The 19,611-nt window shown below is 36.7% G+C and overlaps 1 protein-coding gene across 9 annotated transcripts in view; it reads left to right on the top strand.

The window, feature by feature from the left end:
• TENM2 (teneurin transmembrane protein 2) overlaps positions 1-19,611 on the top strand; it is a 693,894-nt gene that overhangs the window by 573,111 nt on the left and 101,172 nt on the right. For 5 of the 9 annotated variants that reach the window (XM_042790513.1, XM_042790514.1, XM_042790515.1 and 2 more), the window contains 2 exons: positions 7,552-7,747; positions 10,626-10,727. In XM_042790513.1, coding sequence (XP_042646447.1) covers positions 7,552-7,747; positions 10,626-10,727 — 298 coding nt within the window. Of the gene's footprint in view, positions 1-7,551; positions 7,748-10,625; positions 10,728-14,674; positions 14,708-19,611 lie in introns of all 9 variants that reach the window. The other 4 variants (XM_042790512.1, XM_042790518.1, XM_042790519.1 and 1 more) reach the window with 1 other exon arrangement.

Here is a 19,611-nt window from a genome sequence, read left to right on the forward strand (position 1 = left end):
TGGAATGGCTTTGCTGGGGTATGCAACAGACTTTGGCATGACTGCTACCCAGCCATTTTTGAGAACATAATGCATTGGCCATGTGTTTGAGACCTTTAATTTTACTACTTTTCCCTCAAGGATGGTATTTAGGTATAATATCTGAGTCAGGCATGAGACAAGTCCTGCAGTTGGGAAACCCAATTCTTCTTGATTTCTAACCAGCCTCAGAGATGAAAACCCAGTAACACCACATTTTTACAGTGACCCTGTACAGAGGTCACTGTGCAGAGCTAAGGGCTGCAGGTAAAGATAAGTTTTAAAGTTAGTGAGACCAAACTTAAGTATCTTTTTCTTCTAGGTTGTGCAGTGAGTGTTTTAATTTCTTTTCTGTGAGGAGATATACCTATATTTTCTATTACAGAGAGAAAAATTTTTGTTATATTGAAAACTCATTAATGTGAATGGAAAGATTCTCATTTTCTTAGATTAGAACTGTAGTGAGAAATAATTTGCAGTTACACATACTAAAAGGAAAGAGCCTCCATTCTTTAGAGTGCAAGGGAAGCAGAAATTGCAACCAGCTTTTGGAAAGGACCCCTTCCTTCATGCATATCATTGCCATTAAAAATTGTTTCTTTATTCAGAAGTTACCTAAAAATAAAATGCCCTATTTAGTATATGATTCCCAAAAAACAAATGCAAACTCCATGGTCCCTTTTGGGAATGCCTCATTTAACATTTCTAGATGCCTTGCCCCGAATTACAAAGAACTACTACTATTTTATTGTTATTATTATTTGGCAAAGCAAACTGCAATTACATAAATGGTTAAAATGCATGATCTAAGCTAAAAGCCAAGAGGCTTTAACATACTTGCATTGCTCCATATTGCCATATAGGGAAAGTATTTTCATACTGTCTTCAAGGAGATATCAACTTTAAGCGATCTGTGCCCATGTGTATGCACAAACTCGTGGTACAAACAGTAAAGCAATTAATTTTCTGGGGAAAACTACACTTATATTAACTGAATTTTGGATCTGCTTCTCACTGTGAAGCAAATTTGTGGAACTATTCTGCATTGCCTCTTGTTTCTTGGAGTTTATTCTTGCCTGAATTGAGTTGTAGTTGCGAACCAAAATCTTTAGAGATGGGAGGAAAGGAGAGAAGAGGTTTACATGGGCTTATGATGTCTACTTACAAGAATTTGTGAACAAGGAGCTTTGACTATCCAAACTCCATCAACTTTCTGTGGTATGCTGTTTTAAAATGTTATGGGAGTTATTGAATGGATATATCTGACTGGTAAGAAATAAGGTCCAGCAGTCCACAACCCAAGGAGTGAAGGGCAAGTGGTCGGTTTTCCATGTAGCTAAAGGTTACCATACATCATCCTGAGGTTCCATACAAGGACTAGATAAATTGGGGAAATTGTAGAGGGCTGTTGACTAATTTTCAGCCATTTCCAGACATCCATGCAACACAGAAGATATCAACAGAGAATATGTCCCAAGGTGGGAGCCTTTCTTAGGAATGTTTTTATTCTGGCTGTAATGCTTCAATATGTTGTCTTGAGGGTGAAATTCTGTCTGGATCTTTAACCACTGAAATGAGGCAATGGCATAATTCACTGAGCATGTCTCATTTAATTCAGAATTTTGGTGCTCATTTCCCTTATCATTCCACCATGAAAAACCCAGCAATTTAGTTGATGAAAACAAACAAAAGTGTAAATCATGAAGTGAAAATTACTTAGGGCAACAAAAGCTCCTAAGCAATCATCAAGATTTGCTATAAATACAAGTTAATTGTAATTGTCTGACTAAGACATGATGGAGGTATGCCTGTATCTTTTACAAGAAATCCAATTGGATGTAACTGGTAGTACAAAATAGTTTTTAATTCAAGCTGAACTTTAATTTCTATTACACTGTAATCAAATGTATTTGTCCTAGGTTTCATTATGATGTTCTCATCTGAGAAGGCTATGATCAGGCAAAGTTTCTCTTCTTTACTTCACTCCACCTTACGTGGATAGGATATAAATTTCGTGACCTTTCTGTTAAATTAAGTAATGAGAAGTATCCACTGTGTTTCCTACTGAGCTGGATTCCTCCTCAGAGAACCTGTCTTCCAGTCTTTAGAGAAACCAGTTCCAACCCTCTTCCATAACTGGAGTTAATGAAACCCACAAGTATAATCATGGTTTTACTTTCCCATATTCATGCAGGGTCCTGGTGCTTGTCAACAGGGTGGTACAGCAGAAGATTGCTTGGCATTTCTGCCCGGCAATCAAAATTCAGCCAAGCTGCTACCAAGAGAAATAATTTTAGAAAAAGAAATGCAAGCTGTTACAGACCTGAATTAGTGAAAAGAAGCGTTGTTCTGACAGAAAGGAGCAGAATGGTTTTGTATTAATGAAAATAGTCTGAAGTTGACACCAGACGATATTTTAAAATTGAAATTTAAAATCCTTGTTTCTGCAGGTTAGGGACATGAGCTGTAAAGCAGTGAACAACTACACTTGACAGTTCATCACTGATCAGTGCTGGTATGTCAAGCCAAGTAAAATCCTTTGTGGGAGCAAGTCAATAATCAGCAAATTAGGTACATGATTAACCTGAGACAACATGATGCAGTTCCTGTCTGAGGGCCCTGCTGAGATTTAACCTTCTCAGTGTTACTGTTTAGCAAATATTCCAAATGCCTAGTTTAGTCAGTCAAACTGATGTAGCTGTAAACTTGTCTAGAAGCAGCCTTGTGTGCCATATGCATAGGGAATGGAGCTCTAGAGGAGAGGCAAAAATGCAGTTTTGAGTTGCAAGCAGACTAAAACCAGGAATGCATTGCTTCCAAGCAAAATTCTTCCAACCTGTGTAGTAATACATAGAAATAATAAAATGCACACTGCAGGCTTGAATGATCAATAGGAAATGGGTAGAAGATAGTCATATTAGTAAAATTGATAATGTATAGAAAATGAACTGTAAATGTCAAATAATGCTTGAAGTGACTCTGCAGAGATTACAGCAATTATGATGTTACTACACGTTGGTGGAACATTCCAAATGATGCATGAAATAAGGTAACCTTATAGAAACATCACTGTAATGTCTGGAGAAGGAGGTGCATGGAGTTGTATTGTTTTCATTTCCAGCAGACTGTTTTATACTTATAAACTGTTTTCATTTATAACTTGAAATGGCTTTACTCAAAACAACTTGAATAGCCAGGGACCTTCAGCGTTACTTTGTTTTTTAGCCAGTGCTCAAACACATTTAGATGCTCTGACCACCTTAAAGTTATCTGATGGCAACTGTGCTGTTATTACTGAATGCTGTGCTGCATTGTACTGGTTGTGTTATGTCACATTCCAATGTTAAATCAAATCAGTTGGCTGTCACTGTAGGTATCAGATGTTTCATGGGTGTATATTAATGAATAATTACCAACTGGATTCTATGAAAAACTAATTTTAAAGCACTTTGCAAACAAGTTTCCCTGACATGTTTTCTTGGCTGCGTAGGTCTTACAGGGCTTTGGCATAAAGACAAATCCTAGCCACAATGCCAAACATGCTTTTTCCTTTTTTTTTTCTCCCCCCTCCATTTGACTAGGCATCCATTATTAAGGCAAGAGCTCTAAGAAATCTTTTTTTTTCAATTCTTAATTTCAAACACTGTTAGGGATTTTGTGGGGGCATGCAAATAGTTTAAAAACTAAGAAAACAACAAAGATTTTGTGGGCTCTCTACATTTTCAGTCTTGACCCCTGCGAGCTCTCTTTGCTTTGCTGTACTTTCACAGCTAGCTCACTTCCTCTACGTAACTGGGCTCAGTCGATCTCTGCTATATGGATGGCATTGTGCAGTGTAGTCACTTCCCTATACGTAAAGTTCCAAAACTGTTTTGCTGACTCCTCATTACTGGAAAAAGAAAGTCCTTATTAGCCTATGAGTAAACTGCATCCAAGGAGTAAAAGTGCTGAATGGAGAAATTATAAAATCAAATTGCCCAGAAACAAGATAGTATGAGATTTGGGTTTGTAAATAAAGTGTTCAGTAGGGTTTTGGTATGCTGTGCAGTAAAAATAAACAAACTCACTGTGAAAGTGAATTTGGAATTTGTTTAGAGAAGTAGGCTGGCAAGGCACTTGCTTATATGGAGCTTTAATCATAGTAAATACTCCCCTCTGCTAAATTGATCTCTGAAGATTTAGTCATTTGGGATTTCTGGTTCATTTTACTTCTGAGCAGTTTTTGCCATTTTTGTGTGACTTTAAATATGAAGCCATGAAATATAAAGGATCATATGGAAAAAAAAAAAAAAAAAAGTCAGTGAAACTTCCAAATTACTTCAGAGATTTAGTTTGGTTTGACAGATTCATTCCCTAATTCAAGTGATATAGTTGTCTCTTCCTTAGCAGTTGTGTGTTAGATTAAAAATTACACAGTTGCTTCTTAATAATCGTGAAAGTACTTTAATTCTTTTCCTGAATTGATCTTCTAATCTATGCATATTTGTCAATAAGTAGCTTTAAAGCAAGAGTGATATCTTCAGCACAACATTATATAAAAGTAATTAATCATGCAAGTGTGGTAAATCAGAAAATCGGCAGGGCCACAAGAAGCAAAATTATTATTCAGCCAACCATGTGAAAAAGTCTCATCTGATTATGAATTCACAATACCGTCTTGGTGGCCCTTCAGTCAGGGTTTTTATATTTTTGGGGTACATATACTTAGTACTTGCTGACACATTCAGATTTGTACACCCAAGGAACTTCCAGCAGGTACACTATCTTCCTTCTTTTTTCCTCAGTCCTGAGAAATCCAAAGAAGGATGAAAATGTGTTGTTATACTCTGTATCAGTTTGCACCAGTACTTTGCTATTCATAAAGTTATTCAGGTTTGGTCATTTTGCTTTTGCCTGAGCATGAAATAGTTCTTCATAGTTTGATTAAAGAGGGGCAATACCAGTCTTAACGTTACCAAAATTAAAATTATAGCCTTATGGGGAGTCATGCCAAGGGACCCGCTCTCACTAGGTCACACCCTGTCATTGTGAAAAGAGATTCTGCAGCTAAAACTACTTCAAGCTGTTTCAGCCTGAATACTCTTCGCCTTCGATCTTGCCAACTGCTGAGCCATCTCTACTATATGAGGTAGAATCAGCATCAAACAGAGGGGTGGCAGAGAAACCTGCCAGCACAAGCAGAGAGGAGCAGTGTGTTGCCAGTGAGAAATGTCAGCTTTTATTGCTACTTCCTTAGTTGACCCTTTGTGAATGATTGTTCTGAAGAGCAAGATTTCTTTTTCCCAAGATGTTGCCCAAGTAATAACATTTCCCAGGGAGGTGATGAGCCTGTCCTTAACCTCTGACTGTTAGACGATAGGCTTTAGCAGTATTTCCAAATGTCATTGATTTAAGAGATAGATACATGTATGTGTGGTACCTCTGATACTCTGAAAGTTACTGACATGCCAGAATTCTCTAAATCTCTAGCATGCGTTGGCTTAAATGTACTAATTTACCTGATTTACCTTCTCCTGACAAAGTCCTGCATGGAAAAAGGATCAAGTGGATGGCAATCTGATATTAACAGTTGGGTGAAACTTTTTATTCCACTTTCTCTTTCGCACAATTAAAGGCATAGGAAAGAGTGGATAATACACTTACTGTGACAGTAGCTTTCAACCTTATTAGACCTGGGCTCAAATTCCTACCCTGCCATGCATTTCCTTTGTGGCTGCATATTGGTGCACATGTTTAACAGGAAGGTAATAGTACTTCCATACTTCCACCTTTGTTGTAAGGCTAAGTGTATCAAGGACTCTATATTGCTTGTATATAACTGTTACAGAATTTCAAATAGAAAGGTCAGCTTTTATACCTTGGTTTTAAATAGATGTGTAATGTGGCACTAAAGTGTTAAATCAGCTATTCTGTCTGTCTCTTCTACTAGAAGGGAGAATTTTCATTATTTTATTGCATATTATATATTATTTGCTAGAACTCACTGTTAACAAATGGAATGCAGTGTACAAGACAGCCCTGTGTGGACGTTTCGTCTGTGTACAATGCAAGACTACAGTTTTCTATTTAAACTGAAAGCAAGTGAAGGTGTATGTTTTCTCATAGCTGTCGCAAGCACAGACTGTAGGTGCTAGAGGTAACGGAGGGAAATGCAATGAAACTACTGGCAAGCAAGCACATACTATTACTGTATTTTATTGAACACATACATCTTCCTTTAGACATGTCTATCTATCTCTATCTACTCCTACATAGATAAATGTGTCTAAAACAAGATATGTTTTCATAGGGGACTTGTTATACAACTATCAAAAGATTAGATATATTGTTTTTGTTGTTTCTTAAGGGCTTCCCTTAGATAGGGACTATGAGAGCTAGTAAGTTGAGCATAGCATCAGCTTGAGAGCTCCAGAATCACAGACATTAAAGCCAGGAAAAAAAAGCCTATTAGGACAGCTAGTCCAGCTGCTTTGTTATGCAGAGTTATTCCCTGTTGTAGATTAACCAATATTTCTTCCAGTCCTGTTTAATTGTGTGATGCAGTGGCATCTCCACTGGGAGGCTATTACTGAGCTTAATTTATGGGAAGCTTATCTGACATTCATCTTAAATTTCTTTCTTTCTTTTTTTAGTTTCATGCCATTAATGGTGCCATCCCTCTTATACTCTAAATAATCACTTGCTCTGTTTGATCCCTTTTCCAAAGCTTAATGTAATGTTCTACCTTACTTGGAATCAGTCCAACCAGAAATTCTCAGTTTTCCTTAATATATGTTCAACTCCTTTAGCCACCTGATTTGTGTTATTCCTTTCCATGCTCCCTCTGGTTTTTGTATCATACTTGCCCATGATTGTTCCACGTACAAACTCAGGTAAGCAACTCTTACTCTGTGATGTCAAACTTGTACAGTGCATTTTTATTGCGTGCTGAATTACCTAAGATTAGACAAATACACTCCCTGTTTGTGCTGTTCCTGTTTGTTTTCATGTTCTGGGGGCTTCCATTCAGCTCTGTGTCTGGAGCTACATCCGAGACTTCTGTTCCTCTTGCAGAAAGAATTTGTCGTAGACGATTGCTTTGAAAAGGGTGTCTCTCTCATAGGTTGAAGGTGCCCAGCTTGGAAAGCTGTGTAGGAACCTAAAATTTGATGGGTCAAATCATTGATTTCAACTTCTTTCTCAACACTCAGCATGTCAAGAAATACCATTTGTACATTTCTTTTAATCACCTATGCAGAGCAAAGTTGCATAATTCCATGTCACTGTTTAAGAAAGGATAAGAGTCACAGAATCTCTGTGTGTTCCATGGTCAACTAGTAAATAGTAATTTCACATTAACATATCTTCCAGAAACACCACTTTATGACAAGCTGGAAGAAATAATGTAGTGTCAGATTTTGGGCTGAAATAACGTTCTGTATTTAGGTCTGTTTGTTTGGGGCTTTGTTTGTTTGTGTTTGGGGGGGTTTTGTTTTTGTTTTTGTTTTCTTCTTCTTTTTTTTTTTTTTTCTGTTTTTTTTTTTTACTCTCCAGTATGATTTCATGGAGCGCTTGGATGGGAAAGAGAAATGGAGTGTGGTGGAGTCCCCACGGGAACGTCGAAGTATTCAGACCCTTGTTCAGAATGAGGCTGTGTTTGTTCAATATTTGGATGTGGGTTTGTGGCACCTGGCATTTTACAATGATGGCAAGGACAAAGAAGTGGTCTCTTTCAGTACAGTTATTTTGGGTAGGTATCTCCACAAGCTGGGCATTTTTCCTCTCTGTTCATACTTTCCCTTATTTAAAGTCATAATACTTCCTTTCAGTCTTCAGTATTCAGTCTGTTTACCCTTATGTTACATTGTGCATTTTTTTCCTCAACACTGTTCTGTCAAAAAGTCTGTAATGGGGTGCTGATTTTAATTTACTAATTTCTCTTTTAAGATTTTAACATTTCCATAGATCTTGAGTTTAGTTTTGGAAAACAAGACTCGGTCTGGGTTGAAACATTCCCCAGTTAATATTCCTCTCCCTTTTATCTGTCATTTTTATACTTCTTATTTACTTCTCTGGAGAAGCTTCTTTACACCCAGGTTGAATGGGATCCAACAGGAGAGCTGTTTAATTTTAGTAGGAAGACAGCACAAGAAATTGACACCTGGGAATGAGGTTATTGTTTGCAGTCATCCCAGAGATTAACTGAGTCAGTTAATTATCTGTGTGCTGTTTTACATCTTACTACTTACCTAATAGTGGATTGTCTCCTCAATATGGTGGAATCAAGAACAGAAGAACGTCTAGCCTGTGATCTGAGAAGCTTGCAGTTTTGTTAGAAGAATAGGGTTACGTTTAGTTGAAAATCAAACTAAGTCCAAATTCTCCAAGCTTCATTAGAAGATTTGTTGAACTTTGAAGCACTTAATGAACTTTGCTGAATATCCTGTCAGAGAGGCATAAAAAATTCTGAGATAATCTATGTGGTACTCTGTCCTGACTGGTGAACTGTTAAATGACACTATATTGTATAAATCTATAATTCCTGTTAGTTTAGGGAAAGAGAAACTGCAGAAGGTCCAAGTGAGTTTTTAAGCTTGATGAAAAATAGTTGGAGGTCTTTTCCAGTTTTGTCTGATTAATAATAGGAAATTTAATTTTTTCCTTTTACATTAGTGTAAAATTCAGTTTGTTGGCTGAAATCCCAAAGGGTGTGGGAGGATGGCCAATACTGTGTCATTAAGTTTGAATATAATTGCTTGATTTAACCTCTGTTAAGATGAAAAAACTATTTTTCTTCCATAACTTTCTAAGAGTTGCTAGGTGCTATGCATGTTGAGATATAGATAGATAGATAGATAGATAGATAGATAGATAGATAGATAGATAGATAGATAGATAGATAGATAGATAGATAGATGCGTATTTGCCCACAGAAGGCTTTTTCTACTTCTCCAAAACCAACAAGAACATTTGTGCTTATATCTTGTTATGCACCTATTGTGCTTAGAAAACCTTCAGATATGATAAGCTGTCCTTTAAAGAGTTGCCTGGTCTAGACTACAGCTTTCAAGAGCATCAAAGGTCTAATAGTCAGGTAGACTACTTGATAGTTCAATAACAGTAGTTGGACTGAACTGTAGAGAAGAGTATAGTATTTTATCCAGTTCAGAGGTTCTACACACACCTAGTATCAGATGTTTCATAATCAAAGGACCTGAAACAACTGAAAGTTTCTCTGATGTGCAAGAGGAGAAAGAATAACAGAAATGATGTTAACTCCAAGACAATACTAAATTTACCATGATTTTGAATACACAGAAAATGCTTTTGTGTGCCATGAAACAAAATAATGAATAAATCTATAGATAAGCTTCTTCATGAGATGAATTAATATCTTTGTGCATTATGTTTCAATTTTTCTTTTCATTGTTTACATGAATCATTTCAAGAGGTCAAACTAATGACACATCTTTGAAAATTTGCCTTAAAGTTTTTTTTTTTAATTTAGTGTCCTGCAACCATGAAATTACATTTAAAGTTATGCTTGAATCTTTTTTAACTTTCCAGTTTAATTTGACAGAAAAATATTCTGCATGGTTCTGCTAGTTCCAAATCCAAAATTAATTTTCTGTGTTGTACAGCTGCTATTTGTATGGTATCTGAGACTGAAAGCCATTTAGTTTGGGACCACAGGTCCCACAACAACAGAGAGTAATAGTGAAGAGTAACAACATTCTAATTAGATTTTTGTTCCAATGATTCTGTGTTGAAAATACGTTTCACTGAAATCCAGCAGCTTTCAAATGAAAATGATTTCAAAATTGGAATTTCATTTATAGATTATTATGCAAAATAATGTATATATTATCCAAACTATAACAGAAATTGTGGAAAATAAGTGTTTTGGTACAGCTGAAATGTTGTCATCAGGCTGCTGTGCTTACTCTTCTCAGACTATTGAAATCATCAACACTTCAGTCAGTCACTTAAACTCTAGTGTTAAACCTGTCATCTGTTTTAAAAGACCTCTTCTTCGTCCTCTTGAGTAGCTACTTGCACCTTTTATATTAATTTTTTTTAGGATAAAGAATATTTGCCAGAGTGAAAGAGCTCCTCTTTGTCATGTTCAGCAGATATTTCTGTCAGCGTAGTTAATGAGGCTTTAAGTGTTTGTGGAAGGAGGAGAAGATACGCTCCTTCACATAATCACTGTCACGTGGAAGAGTGGTTGTGCGAGATCAAAGTCTCATTGGAGAAGGAAACTGTCGATTTTCCTGATGAAGCATTATGTTTGCTACATAATATGAATTCAGACATAGCTGTAGAGGTCTTAAGAGGCAGTCCTGTCTACCTGTTGGAACAGAGGACTTAAGCAACATCAGAAAACTCTGAGTTCTAATGGTGCTCAGAGGCAGTATGTGACTTTAGTGTATCAGTAGATCTCTACACTTACGCTGCCATAAAACTTGGTACCTTCCTGCTTCACCTGAACTTTGTGGTGTTAATATTATTAGGGATTGTTCTTCTAAGTATTGAAGACAAAATAAACTGACGAAAAAATATGCAAAGAATTTGTAGCCTAAATAGGAACCAACTAATATGCCTGTGATGCTTGTATTGTATTTCAGATTCAGTGCAAGACTGCCCACGTAATTGTCATGGGAATGGCGAGTGTGTATCAGGTGTCTGCCACTGTTTTCCAGGATTTCATGGAGCAGATTGTGCTAAAGGTATCATTTTCTCTATGTTTACAAATGACCACAGTGTGTATTTGTTATGGATAGATATACAGTGCCTGCTAGTTAGCGTGGGTCCAAACTAGATTTAAATAGATCAATATGCATTTTTTTTCTTAGATCTCTTAGTTACATATGATCAAGTGGAAGTATTGATACATTGCTGGTGAGCTTGCATAACTACAACTTTTTTTGTGTCAAAGGTAGTAGGCGGAAATGGCAGAAAAGATTTATTTTCTGTAAAAGTGGATGAATTATCATCAGTGCTTTCTGATTATCATTAACTGATCTGGAAGAGAAGACTGATTATCTTCATCGATACCATGTAATGTATATTCTGGCTTAGCTGAGCCTTACTTCTACTACATAGCATCTTTCTTGCATATACAATTATTCTTTGACCAAAGGAAGTTTGCCTATTTGAGGAAAATAAGTAGGACTTGATAAGGTCTTAAAATAAGCCTTTTCTTAAATGTCAATTGTAAATTTTAACAACTAAAACTGGGAGATGCATAATCATGAAGGATTAAACAGAAATCTAGAAGACATCTTTAGATTGGCGTTATGTGTTTACTAAGTTTTCTGAGATTTTGGGATAGCTGTCAGAGAGATTCTGAAAAGAGATTCATAAAGGAGGACCTCTTTAGGTTATACAGCTAGTAGCCCATACGTTGTCTAAATTCAATAACTTGGTTATATTCCCTACTGTTCCTGAGCACAGTCATAACATTTTACAGTTTGCTTCCTTAGTTTGTGTGAGATTCAGGCACACTGTCAATATCATATGCTTACAACTGTTTTCCACAGGGATAGGGTTGTTAGTGTTCAAAGGGGGAAGGCCTGGTGTTTGAAAGCTTTTTGAAATGCCTTGAAGGGCTTTTAGAAATGAGCTCATTTCTTCTTATATTCCTTATCCAGTCCTGAGGACAGTTTGTTGTGCCCCACCTCTTTCACTGGTGTAGCAGGATGGCATCCACCATACCTGTGTGTGTCTGTGAAATACTCCTTGAATAACTGTTATAGTTGTAATGGAGTGAATAATTCCCATTTTGTGTCTCCATATCTGGCTCTTGAAGGTGCTCCAGTACAAACAAAAAAAAAAAAAAAAAAAAAGAAAAAAAAAGAAAAACAAGACCCCAAGGGCCTTGGAAAGCTAATGATGTTATTTCAGTGCTAGCCCTACTAATTTTAAAGAATGCTCCAAATACAGCGTGCATTTTGTTTGATTACCTGAGAAATTAAGACACTTGGCAAATATATAGAGGCGGTATCTGTATATTACAAAGTAAATGGTGTGATAATGTGTGCTATAAATACACACTGACAGCTATATGCATTTCCGTGGTGTTAACCTGTGAAAGTATGCATGCAGTGACTCTGTGCTTCACTGCCACTCTTCACACATACATGGCCATTTAATCAGCTCATTTGCATTTTGAATCGTGGAGCAATTCTGCATTGTGTACTGAACCTCTGTGTAACACTGTATTCTGTGTTAATGCTAGAAAAGATTTTGTTCAGTCTATGTCAGATAAATAGCTTTTTTGTAGGGTACTTGTCAAACTTCATCTGTCAGGTTTCTCCTGCCCCTCACTACATTCCCTCCGCTTCCTGCTTTGTCCTTTCTGTGTTGTCTCTTTCCCCACAAAAGCAGAAATGGTTTCTTGGGGTTCTTTTCAACTCTTTTACTTTTTTTTTTTTGCTGTTGTTTGGTTTTTTTTTTTTTTCGTCAGACATCATGATATTTCTAAAGAACAAAGAAGCTTGAAAAACTACATAAAATGACAAAATGGGTGTGTTGTCAGTATTCTCATGTTTCTGTTCAAGCACGTAGCTGCACATCTTTATACAATGAGACATACTGGAGGTGTGCGGCTGAGTTAGGGTGTAAGGACTGAATGCCTCACCCATTTCACAGGCACTGTCCTGCCTGTTCTCATGTCTACAGATTTTTCCATGTACTTGAATGCTGATTATATGTGACAGCAGTTTCAGAAGACAGAAATCAAAATTGGGATTGTATGCATCGTAAAACACAATAAAATGAGATAGAGAATTAAATCTTTCCCAGCATATTATGTGTATGGACACATTTTTAATATACATTTACCATAATGTTAAATTTATATTTAAGCTGTCACAAGTATAGAATGATAATGATTTTCTTTCCATCTGATTTTTTTTATTATTATTATTTCCCTAGCAACACATCTTTCAATGTCTCGGTTCTCCACTGTAAAATAATTGCAGGCAAGACTCAAATAGAGAAATGTGGAGAAAATGTGAACAAGCTCCTCAGATGGCTTTTAGAACTTGATTCATGTGATAACACAGCAGTCTAAGAGCTTCACATTGGGTGAAACCGGAGTTTGATAGATCCGAAGCACGATCCTTTATACCAGTGAATCCCATGTAAAAAGGCTGATCTTGAAGGCATCAGAGGCAATGAATCTTGAGAGGAGTCATCTGCAAACTATTTGCAGACAGTGCTCAGGCGCTCCCTCTGTTGCTTTACTTCATCCATGTAGTTCTAAAAGATAAAAATGAAAGAAATCTATGAGAGGCAGCACAGATTTGGCTTCAGATCCATTAGCTCCAGGAAAATGCCATGGAAGTTATTAGAAAGAGATGAACTTTTGACCAAACCCACCAACTGAAATATATTTTCATGCTCTAATCAAAGTGGAGGAAATTTCACCCTCTCAAACACTCTTGCCAAATACTGCAGGGTTTTATTTTTCACCCTTATGTGTGGAAATAACTTAGGTAGCTAGTATCAACAGATTTGCTTCGTCCTTGCTCAGGCATGATTCCGTTTGGAGTTTAACTTAATTAAGAATTTGGTTTAACATGCAAAAAAGGTAATGATACATTTTAATCCCATGTGGATAAAGTATGGTATATAAAGAAAAAGAAAGTCTGATAATCAAAAGGTAATTCAGTGGGTGGAGATGTATCCTGGTAAAGAAAATGTATATAGTTAAAGTCAGTGGAAGATTTGCAGTAAATTAAACTGCACTGTGAATAACCTCCTGTCTGCAAATATATGTAGGAGTTGCTAACAAGAAGCGATGCTAAGGCCAATGATTGATTAAAGAATCAGACACACAGCTATGATTATGTTATTTTGGTGTGTTGTCACTTTTATATATTCATCTCTATTTTTCTGTAACCACTGTGACATAACCACCCAAATATATCAAGATATCTTTCTTACTCAGTGTTTCCACTGTTAATGTCTGGTAATAGTTTGGTCTTTCAGCTACCAAGTTCTGTGGTAAATCTGCAAGCAGGCATCCTTCATCATGTCCTGCTTTTCACCATTTGTAGAGTTCAATGTTACAATGAGTTGGGTTTCTAGAAGTGACTCAGATTTCACTATAATTTTGTTTCATCTCATAATATATATGAAGGGCATGCAACTCTTCCACTCCTTTAACAAAAATACTTCCAAAGACACTGTTGTATACTGTTTTGCAAATGTGCTCAGAGCATCTGTTAATTTCACATTTTAAAATACTAGGATTTGCATCATAAACATATTTAGCTAATCTGAAACAATGTACCATCACGTGGGATTTCTACATTGACTTGGTGAGCATAGCCTGTTAAGAGATGGTGTCCAATTTGTAAATGAAGGAAAAACACTGAGTCTAGTAGCTCATGTCAGCTGCCACGAAGTTGCCACTTAGTAGATACTTCTAGTTGATTATGTAATGTAATAAGAAACATGTTTAATATTTTAATCTAAATGGATTGAAGGATTTGGGATTTTTTAAACCAGAAATTTGTACCATGTTTGATCAGTTGACTTTTTAATCTGATTTTAAGAACTCTAATGATTCAGATTTATGTTATTCACAGTTTCTTTTCCTGTTCTCCTTGTGTGGGTTTTTCATTATTTTATTTTCATTCTGTTTGTTTTTGGCTTACTGGCAAAGGACGGCGCCACTTTAATAAGTATAAAAAGAAGGGTAGGTTTTTTAAAATTTCTTTTTATTTATTTTGCAACATCTATTTAGTTTGAAATAGTTACTAAGCTATAAAGTGTAGTCTATCTCTTTCTAAATTTATTCTAATGGATTTGCTGTTTCTGATGATTGCCCACACTACAATAAGAGTTCCTACCACTGCTATTTTCTTTGTTATGTGTGTACTGTATAAAAATGTAAAAAGCAGTCAGTTATTAGGTAAGTAAGGTATAATTGCTAGAAGTAGCAACTCTTGCTTTTTCTCAGTTGTTATTCAAATTTCAGTTGTTTGGGACTCCTCTTGCTCTGAGTTTATTCAGAGTCTTATTGCTTGGGCAATAGTGCATAAAGTAATGGGGTTTTGTCCATTGAATACTCTCCTTGAAAATGTTCTCTTAGTGCTGTGTCCAAAATGCTCCCAGTGGCGTAAGAGATTCTGGGAGTGATTGCAGTGGAGAAAACATGAATATTGGACTGCTTCTTGCTGAATAATTCAATACTTGGTTCTTTGCTGTAGAGCACGTGGCTCAAATGAATGAACGGTGTCCAGAATCTGCTGATAATTTATAGGCGTTAGTATTTCCTTTCTATGTGAGTAAGGAAAACAATATTTTCCCTCATAACTTGGCTAGAAATTTTAGGAATTGAAAATAGTGCAAGCAGACAGAAGCTCACTGGACTTGGAAGGGAAAGGTGAGAGGTGATACTGAATAACCTTTCTCCTTTGCCTGTCCTGCACGTGTTCATAGCCTGACAGAGGAGATGGGACCCGCAGCGAGGCAGCGCTTCGGGTCTTCCATGGCACAAACTGGTGAATGTGTGTCTTGTACTATTCAAGTGACTCACTGCAAATTTATGCAATAGCAGATTACAGATCAGACAAGTGAAGTAGGTTGGATTAAACATGATGGTACCCAAAGCAGATTGATTTGGCAGAGAAAAGAGCCAGGGAGGAACAATACTATAGGAAACCCACCATTTTTATGGCATTATAAAGAGATTGTCATGAGCAATAGCACTTGTCAAAGCTAGTCTATTGTGGTTATTGCTTTACAAGTAAAACAAATAAATAAAAACAGTGCCTACCGCCAGGAATTTACCATGTCAACAGAAGCTGAAAGGGAACGAATGGGAAGCAATTGGCAGATGTGGAGATATAAGGAAAAAACAGTGTTATAAGCATGTTAGCAGTGTGACTGTTGTCAGTTTTGGGGAACACTGTGGTAAAAGGTGGTTTTAAAGGGGGATAATGGGGCAGATAGATAACATCATGTGGATAATGGAGGGCAAATGGGGCCTCCAAAGGAGACAGAGCATAGGAAAGAGCTCAGAAAAACTTCTTTAAAAATTTGACTTTCAAAAGCAATGTAAGTCACAGAGAGGTTGAAGACAGAATTCTAGCAGTGAGCAGTTTGGGGTGAAGTGGATCTGTAAGTTAAGCTGGAGCATGAAGTTCATGTTCCATGTGATAAGATGAAAGGACTGGAAACAGGACTGACAAAGAAAAACCACATAGTTGCAGGTTAAATTAAGATTAACAACATGATTTTTGCAACACTGCTGCAAAAAGACTTGACTGAAGAAGATGGAATTTATCAACACTGGAGAAAAAGGTGTTCATTTAATGTAGACTCTGTTTGCTGAAAGCTAGGGCAAAAATTCTGGCAAAGAGATGGAATGCAGAGCAGATCTGTAAGACTTTGTCAAAACCTGAATGTGAGGCAACAAAATGGATGAGTCAAAAGTAACATCCAGATTATGAACCTTAATGACAGGTAGAATGATAGTGTTGTCCGCTGTGATAGAGCAAGAGTGCAGGGGAGGGCTTGAGAAGTAGTGGGTTGAAGAGAAAAGAGAAATTAGAGAAATAACAACTTTATTGGCAAGCATTTTTATGTGTTCATAATCATAGGATGTCTCATGATTTACACCGTACTCATTAAAAAAAAAAAAAAAAAAAAAGAAAAAAACAAAACTGTGTTTTTCTTTGGAAATTCTACATTCATGACTTGTCACCCACACATATCTCATATCCTCTCTTACAGCTGACAAAATTCCGCATGTTCAGCTTCTCCCTTAGTATCTCTTTCTGGGTGGGTTTGTTTTTGGGTTTTGTGTGTTTATATATGTATGTGTGCCAATTTATGTATGTGCTGCAGCAGCAGCACAGCTCTGGCTTGTCATTCAAATCTACTCTCACAGTGGGTGGAAGCATCATTTTGATACTTGAACAGACAAGGCTGTCTTTGGCAATGTTCCTCTCCGAGCAGTTCCCACCTCTCTGACTCAGTACCTTAAAATGCCATTGTTACAAATTTTCTTCATGCTTTCCTGGTCTCATATTTTATTAGCAGATGTTTTTCATTTCTGGCAAACTGATCATGTCCTCACTTGACTTCCAGGGAGTTCTATGTACAGGGCAGTTCTTGCCTGTCTGCCCTCAGTTTTCTTAGTTTTATGGAACTGCAGTACACTCTGAAAAGGGTTTTGTGCCATCAGCTGTGCCAAAAATAATTACAGAATAAATAAATGGACATGTAACCTACTTTGACAATGATTGACAGTCATTGCCGTCTATCAGATGCTATCTTGCCTGCATGAAATGAGATAGTAGCTTTGATCCAGTGTCAGGTAGACAAGTAGAGCCAACACAAAATCCACCACTCTAACTCTTTCTAATTGGCAATTTAAGCTGGAGCCAAGAACTGAAGGGGTCACAGGCTGAATTCTTTCTGATTGTTAGTGGTCATGGCTCCAAAAAGGGGCTCAAGGCACCCAGTCAGTAGCATGACAAGGAATAGAATACAGGAACCATCATTTCTAGTCTGCAGCTTTCCTCATCAATCCTCAGGAACTCTGTTGGAGATTAGAGGCAAAACCAGGGGACTGGAAAGTCTGGACTTGAGAATTCTACAACAGATACCTTGTTAAATTTATGTTGTAACACAAGTCATTTAGCATCCTAACATTTCACTACTCTTTAAAAATATGTACCTGTCCCTATAGTATATTGTAGATTAAATGTGAAGATTAGTAGATGTTTGCAAGGCATGTGCTATTAGTAACGGGGTGGTGAGAGAAGAGTACTCAGATTACTATCTACCCAGTGCTGAGATAGAATTGGTGCTTCATATCCTTTGCATTCTATGTGAGTATTTACAAAGTTGAAATAGGGCGCAGGAGCTATTTTGTGAGTATTTGAGAAAATGGACTTTAAAAATACAGATTTCAACGTTCAAGATATTAACTTATTGTTCATAAGCTTTTATGGCTTCTGCCGATTCCAGCACTGAATTCAGGGTTATAAAGAGTTTATCCACAAAAGAGCTTGTCCTGAATAATTTCAAGTGGATATGTTCCTGTTGTTTAGAAGTATGTCCTTCCTTCTGTATGTTATATTTGTCCCTTTTTGGGGCAGCAAAAATGCTTAAAAAATTTTAAAGATATTTATTTAATGTTGTTAAATATACCCAATACTTACATCTAGAATAGCAGTTTAGTTAACATTTCTTTTCTATATTAAATGGCCAGTAAACATACAGCCAAATTTGTGCCTGTGGATTGCATTGCCCTTTCATATGTTTCTAAATTCATGTTGCAGCATATGAACTTGAAATTATGTATGCCTTCTCAAAGAGCTTGCAGGATAGTGGTGCAGCTAGAGAAGGCAGACTTTTTTCTGTAGGAGAAAATTTCGAAGACAAAGCTAAAAGGATTAAGAAATACAATGGGGAATGCTGAGGAATTCAGTAAGGAAGGAGGAAGGAAATAACTGAGAAAACTTGCTAATGCCACTGCTGGACAAAACACAATAGGTAAAAAGAAGTGGGCATGTAAGTAATTATGAGTCTCTGATTTCAGTAAACACTAGTGCATCTTTATCTGATCACTCATTATCCAACCTGTAGAAATTTAGAGACCAAAGACAGAGCCACAGGCTCTTTTGTAGCTGAGGCCTACAAACTGGAACCAAGTTTTATTGGCTTAGTGTGATAAGGAAGTTTGCTTTGCTTATGTCCAAGATGGAAAGTATATGGAAACATAGTAAAATCTTATTAATGGGTTTTTCTTCAACAGCTTTATAGTAATATTTTCATACTTATTAAAAGCTGGGTACATTCATTTGATCTCTCACAGCTGCTTTCAAAGCCTGCTCTATTATCAGTTACTTCACTTTATCTTTCTTCCCTTCTTATATATGTGCAGCAACAGCACATCTATTTGCACAAATATTTTCTGTTTCAATGACATTCCAATAAATAGAGTGTTTCAAAAGGTTCCCAGTGCAGCAAGAAGGTGAGCATGCATACAAATACATGCAGAATGCAAACCATTGTGCAGCTTGGTTTCTGGCAAGCCAAAAAATCTTTCTTCCAGTCTTGTAATACTTCCATTGGTGGCTAAGAATCTCTCTGCTCTAACTATACTCTGCTGAGCTGAATTGTGCTCACTGTGATGCATGCTTTGTAATTTGTTTTTGTGTTTAATTGGTTAGCTTATTTAATTGTGTTGCAATCTACATTTTGTTTTTAGACTGCATTGTCTCCATGGACTTGTACTGGTATTTGTTTATTTTATTAAGTTCTTAGAGTTTGTCTTTGCAGTTGTGTTGGGATCATCTTGGAGTCCTTGTGATGATGGTAAATGTCATTCAAGCAACTATGATTAAGTAGTATTGTAAATCACATTATAGAAATACAGCTATTAAGAGATCCTTAGACATTTGCCATCGCTGCATAACAGAAACAGCCCTGAATCACTGCTTCAGATTTCAGCATGCTTAACTTTTTTCATATCTACGTTATATCTAGATTTGCACCTGTAATTTAGATATTTTCCTATATTTAGACCCTACTTGAGTGAGATTAAATTGTTAGCTGTCATCCCCTCTTTGCTTTCTCAAACAA

Source organism: Tyto alba, unplaced genomic scaffold (genome assembly GCF_018691265.1).
Source record: "Tyto alba isolate M040663 unplaced genomic scaffold, T.alba_DEE_v4.0 Super-Scaffold_17, whole genome shotgun sequence".
Classification (NCBI taxonomy): Eukaryota; Metazoa; Chordata; class Aves; order Strigiformes; family Tytonidae; genus Tyto; species Tyto alba.